This window comes from Hordeum vulgare, chromosome 6H, assembly GCF_904849725.1.
Source record: "Hordeum vulgare subsp. vulgare chromosome 6H, MorexV3_pseudomolecules_assembly, whole genome shotgun sequence".
NCBI classification, from domain to species: Eukaryota; Viridiplantae; Streptophyta; class Magnoliopsida; order Poales; family Poaceae; genus Hordeum; species Hordeum vulgare.
The window spans coordinates 530,641,195-530,646,667 of NC_058523.1; the positions used below are offsets into that span (position 1 = coordinate 530,641,195).

Consider the following 5,473-nt stretch of genomic DNA (forward strand, 5'->3'; position numbering starts at 1 on the left):
ATGGCCCGTGGATGAGGGTGTGCACTAGGGCTATCGACATCAGATACATAAGAGCGTCTCCAACAGACGCTTAAAAACTGCTTCGCGCGTTAAAAGATTCGTTTTTTGGACGTCGGACTGCTCCAGCAAAAGCTGCAAAACGCTGCGCGCGCTAAATTTTTTTGGCGCGCGCTCAAAAACGCTATCGCGCGCAGCATATTTGGTACGCCGGCTTGCGCGCGCAGCAAACTCTGAACGGCTCCAGATGGGACCGCTGGATCGGACTGGATTGGGCGCCGCACTAGCGCGCGTCTGTTGAAGATGCTCCGGTCCCCGCGCTTCAAAACTGCTACAGTGACGCGCTAAAAAATTTATTGGACACGGATTTTTTAAGCTGCCGTTGGAGATGCTCTAAGTTGTGCCCTTAAAAATCCGGGCGCCTTATAATGAGCAATGCAAATTGTTCACTAACTACATGCAGCCAAGACGTCTTAATACCTGAGCTGTTGATGTCACATTCATTATTTTTATGGGGAAACGTTTCCATACGGCGCGTCGGCCGAACCGTCGTGCCGGTCACTCCCTCGCACGTGCGGGTCATGCAATATTTTTCGCACGCGCGTGTTTCGCTGGTCAGTGGATGCAACATTTTTTCGTCTAAATTTGTTGCAACCAGCGTCATTTCTGCTGCAAGCGTTTTTTTGCTATATTTGTCCAGTAAAAAAGCTGCATATACGTTTGGTTACAACTTCAGATCATCGGATTTTTCGTTACAATCGATGTTTTTTACTTTTTGCTAATTGGTACAACCGTGTTAATTTTTACTACAACCGGCATCATGTTTTGCTGCAACCGTTCACTAAAAAAGTTGCATACACGTTCACGTAGATATTTGTTAGAACCGGCGTTTGACTTTTGCTACCACGCATCATCAGCTTCTTTTTTTGCTATGATCACGTAGATTTTTTTTTTACTATAAATTTTATTTTTTATTGCAACCGTTGAAAAAATTGTTGCATCGCAACGAATTTTGCTGCATCAAAAAGAAAATATTGCATGAAGATCCAACGGTACGGACGTCCGGGATTGGTGGATCGTACGGCCCGCGGCCGGCCGAAAGTTTCGACCGATAGGCCGACGCAGAGCACTGGCCTATTCCTATGATTAGGCCGTACCGGATCCCTGACAACAAAAGAGTAAAGCCAAATCATATCCCTATCCATATCCAGATCAACTTGATTTACAACCAACCAAAACAAGCACAAAAGAGTCGACATTTTGGAGCATGAACCACAGGCGGAGCTCCTGGTAGGGCGAGGTGTGGCGCTCGCCCCACCTTGATTTACAGGAATTTTTTTTATATAGGTATACGGTATACACGCACGCACAAAACAGCCCATCTGCGGTCTGCCTGTCCATGAACCAAACCTGCAGAAATCCAATGGAAGGAGCAGGCGAGGAGAAGCCACACGCCGTGTGCCTGCCGTTCCCGGCGCAGGGGCACATCACCCCGATGCTCAGCGTGGCCAACCTGCTCCACGCCCACGGCTTGCACGTCACCTTCGTCAACTCCGAGTACAACCACGCCCGCCTTGTTCGCACACGCGGCGCCGCCGCCCTGGCTGGCTCCCCGGGCTTTTGCTTCGCCACTATCCCCGATGGCTTGCCGCAGCCGTCGGGCGACGTGGATGACGATGTCACGCAGGACATCCCGTCGCTTTGCAAGTCCACCTTGGAGACTTGCCTTGGCCCCTTCCGCTGCCTCCTCGCCGAGCTCAATGTCGCGGCCTCCACAGGAGGCCATCCGCCTGTGACTTGCGTTGTCTCAGACCTCCTCATGTGTTTCGCCATGGATGCTGCCAAAGAGCTAGATGTCCCCTATGTCCAGCTTTGGACGGCAAGTACGGTTAGCTATCTCGGGTTCCGTTATTTTCGGCTCCTCATCGACCGTGGCATCGTCCCACTTCAAGGTACACATGTCGTTTGAAGTTTGAACACTGTACAATTTTTGGGTTATCTCACGTCGGGTGATATTCAGTGTCATTTTGGTAGATACTGTTTCAGTCAAAGTATTTGAGCCATCACCGTACGTTGTACACGCTGACTCAAATACCTATTTAAATATTTGGTTCGATTTCAATTAAATGCATGTGAAAGCTTCAGTGCTGAATTAGGCAGAAATAACCAAAATTCACTGATTTCGGCTAGAGCAGAAATATTTTTGAAACTGAAATTCGAAACCACTTACACAGTACATACATCGTGCAACTAATAACGCGAGCTGTATTCTCCTCCCCATTTATGTCTTTGTGTACATGGACTGCAGATGTGAACCAACTTACTGATGGATACCTTGACACCCCAGTGGAGGATCTACCGGGGCTGAGGAACATGAGGCTCAGGGACTTCCCGAGCTTCATACGCAGCATGAACCCCGACGAATTCATGGTGGAGTATGCCATCAAAGTAACGGAGAGTGCGGTCGGGGCATCGGCCGTAATCGTCAACAGCTTTGACGACCTCGAGGGCGAGGCAGTGGAGGCCATGGAAGCGCTCCTCGGCAGACCCAAGGTCTACACGATTGGCCCGCTCACTCTACTAGCCCCGCGCTCGACAAGTACCATTGGTAGCCTTAGTCTGTGGAAAGAGCAGGAGGAGTGTTTCCAGTGGCTCCACGGTAAAGAGCCTGCCTCCGTCGTCTATGTAAACTTCGGAAGCATCACGGTCATGACCAAGGAGCAGCTCCTGGAGTTCGCGTGGGGGCTTGCCAACAGCGGTAAGCAGTTTATGTGGATCATCCGGCGTGACCTCGTCAAAGGCGACGCGGCGGTGCTTCCTCCTGAGTTCATGGCAGAGACGGCAGGCCGCGGGTTCATGGCGTCCTGGTGCCCGCAGCAGGAGGTGCTGAACAACCCGGCTGTAGGCGTCTTCTTGACACATAGCGGCTGGAACTCGACAATGGATAGCATGTGCGGCGGCGTGCCAGTCATCAGCTGGCCCTTCTTCTCGGACCAGCTTACCAATTGCCGGTACCAATGCAACGAGTGGGGCGTCGGCATGGAGATCGATAGCAATGTCCAGCGGAACGCCGTCACAGGCCTTATCACTGAACTCATGCAAGGTGAAAGTGGGAAGAAGATGAGGAAGATGGCGGAGAAATGGCGGGTGAAGGCAATCTTGGCGGCCAAGCCCGGCGGTTCATCTCACCGCAATTTCAACGGGCTGATCCATGATGTGCTCCTGCCTAGTAAGGAATAGATAGATCTTCCCATGTATACAAGACGGATATAATAAAAGACTTTACTAGGGGACGGGGCCGTCCCTGGGCGCCCCATGTTAGTCTTTTCATGGGGCGTCTTCCTTCCATCCATTTTTGCACCCATGTAAGATGACATCATTACGTATTCTTTTAATTTTGCATTTTAAAAAAAGATTTATCTCTCAAACCGTTATCTTAATTAATGATTCGTTTTCACCACTGACTTTATCGCGACGAGATCTTCAAAACTAGATCTCATGTCGACATGTTTTATAACTTTTGTTTTCGTCGGTACTTGCCGGATTATTATCACATAGTTCTCACATTAAATCAACTTGGTTATCAGGTTTATGAATGTCGATATACCCCATTAAAAAACTTGATTCATTATACTTGTGCTGGTTCATGCGTTTACTTGCTTATTATTAGTGCTTTAATAACCTTTTTAGCTTCACATAACGCTGCAATTCTTAAAAAGTAAAACTTATTGTCCCGGTAATTATGTATAATTTTTATGACAACTGTACATCCGTAAGATGACAACTATGATGAAATAAATGTGGCAACTAGAAACGACAAAAAAAATCAACGAAACATGTCAACATGAGATCTTATTTTAAAGGTCTCGTCGAGACGAACCTAACGATGAAAACGAATCTTCAATCAAATTATTAATCTGTGAGATAAATCATTTTTAAAATTCAAAAAATATATTTAATGCGATGACGTAATCATGAGATAGAAGATTCTTGCATGTGCGCGTAAACCGCCGCATGGAAGAGCTAGGATGCGGCGCTTCTCCTTTGATTTTCCGTATAATAAAAACTTGCATGTAGATCACTAAGTGTGAAACATATGATCAACCGTATTGAAATTATAATATATATGAGGGCTTACTAGCTTGTGGAAATTGATTAGTAAAAATAGTGAGATTTTACGGTACATTATAATATACCACAACCCGTGTATTATATGGGTGATCTAACAGACACTCGTAGAAAAGATGGCTTTGGTCCAGGGTCTGAAATCCCATTAGTCCCGGTTCACACACGAATCGGGACCTATGGTGTCATTGGTTCCGGGTCGTGAGGGTAGGGCGCCGGCTGGGCGTCGTGGGCCATTGGTCCCGGTTCGTCTCATCCCTTTGGTCCCGGTTCCAAACACGAACCGGGATCAATAGGCCGACAACCGTTCGTATCCCCCTTTAGTCCCGGTTGGTGGCTCAAACCGGGACTAAGTGGTGGTGGCGACCGTTTGTATCACCGTTCGTATCCCCATTAGTCCCGGTTGGTGGCTCAAACCGGGACTAAGTGGTGGTGGCGACCATTCGTATCACCCTTTAGTCCCGGTTGATGGCTCAACCCGGGACTAAAGGTCCAAACGGTTCGTCTCCCCCGTCGTTTCCAGCGATGAAAAGCACAACCGAAGCAGAGTCTCTCGCCATTCTCTTTTTTTCTCCTCTCTTGCACTCCTCTCTTCTTCCTCTCTTCTTCCCATCTCTTCTTCCCTTCTCTTCTTTCACCATGCCAACCACTCGCTTCAGAGAGGTCCTCACACTGGCACGACCCAACTCGATGTCCTGTACACGAACAACAACACGGAGGTGCCGCGTTTTCTTTCCTATTTCCACGAATGGCTCGAAGAGGCGGAGCAGAATGAGAATTTCTTGGGGCTTGATCTGGAGTACACGGCCAATCAACAAGGTGTTGTCGTCATCCAACTATGTTTCAAACTCCATGTCATGGTCTTCCAATGGGCGAGGTAAGTTTTGAGGCTTTCTTTGATCCAAGGTTATGAAAATTACATATAGTGATCTCTCTAGGTTTCATTGGATAGCAATATGCAATTTCTATATATGTTTCACTGGATAGTTAATTGATGGTTTCTTGATCAATTCATAGGATATGAAAATTGCATATGATAGCAATATGTTCCATTGGAATCCTATAAAGATCAATTTTCTTTAGTTGTAGTGAAACAATTTTCCATTGGTAAGTTTTGAGGCTTTCTTTGATCCAAGGTTATGAAAATTGCATATAGTGATCTCTCTAGGTTCCATTGGATAGCCATATGCAGTTTCTATATATTGTTGCATATTGGCAAAACCATGGAAGAACATATATATATATGTCATATTTGATATAGTGTTTCTTGATCGATTCATACTACATAAAAATTGCATATGATAGCAATATGTTCCATTTGAATCCTAAAGATAAATTTCTCTTTAGTAGT

The 5,473-nt window shown here is 46.7% G+C and overlaps 1 protein-coding gene across 1 annotated transcript; it reads left to right on the plus strand.

Moving 5' to 3' along the window:
* The first annotated feature begins 1,396 nt into the window (after positions 1–1,396).
* Positions 1,397–3,318, plus strand: LOC123402318 (7-deoxyloganetin glucosyltransferase-like). Its single transcript, XM_045096221.1, has 2 exons — positions 1,397–1,949; positions 2,306–3,318. The coding sequence occupies exons 1-2, from the start codon at positions 1,397–1,399 to the stop codon at positions 3,235–3,237; spliced, it is 1,485 nt and encodes a 494-aa protein (XP_044952156.1). The 3' UTR covers positions 3,238–3,318.
* The last annotated feature ends 2,155 nt before the right edge of the window (positions 3,319–5,473 follow it).

Excerpts from the sequence above, each read along its gene's own strand:
- LOC123402318 (XM_045096221.1), top strand. The coding sequence starts at position 1,397 with ATGAACCAAACCTGCAGAAATCCAATGGAAGGAGCAGGCGAGGAGAAG. Across the intron at positions 1,950-2,305 it reads TGGCATCGTCCCACTTCAAG|ATGTGAACCAACTTACTGAT; the intron begins GTACACATGTCG and ends CATGGACTGCAG.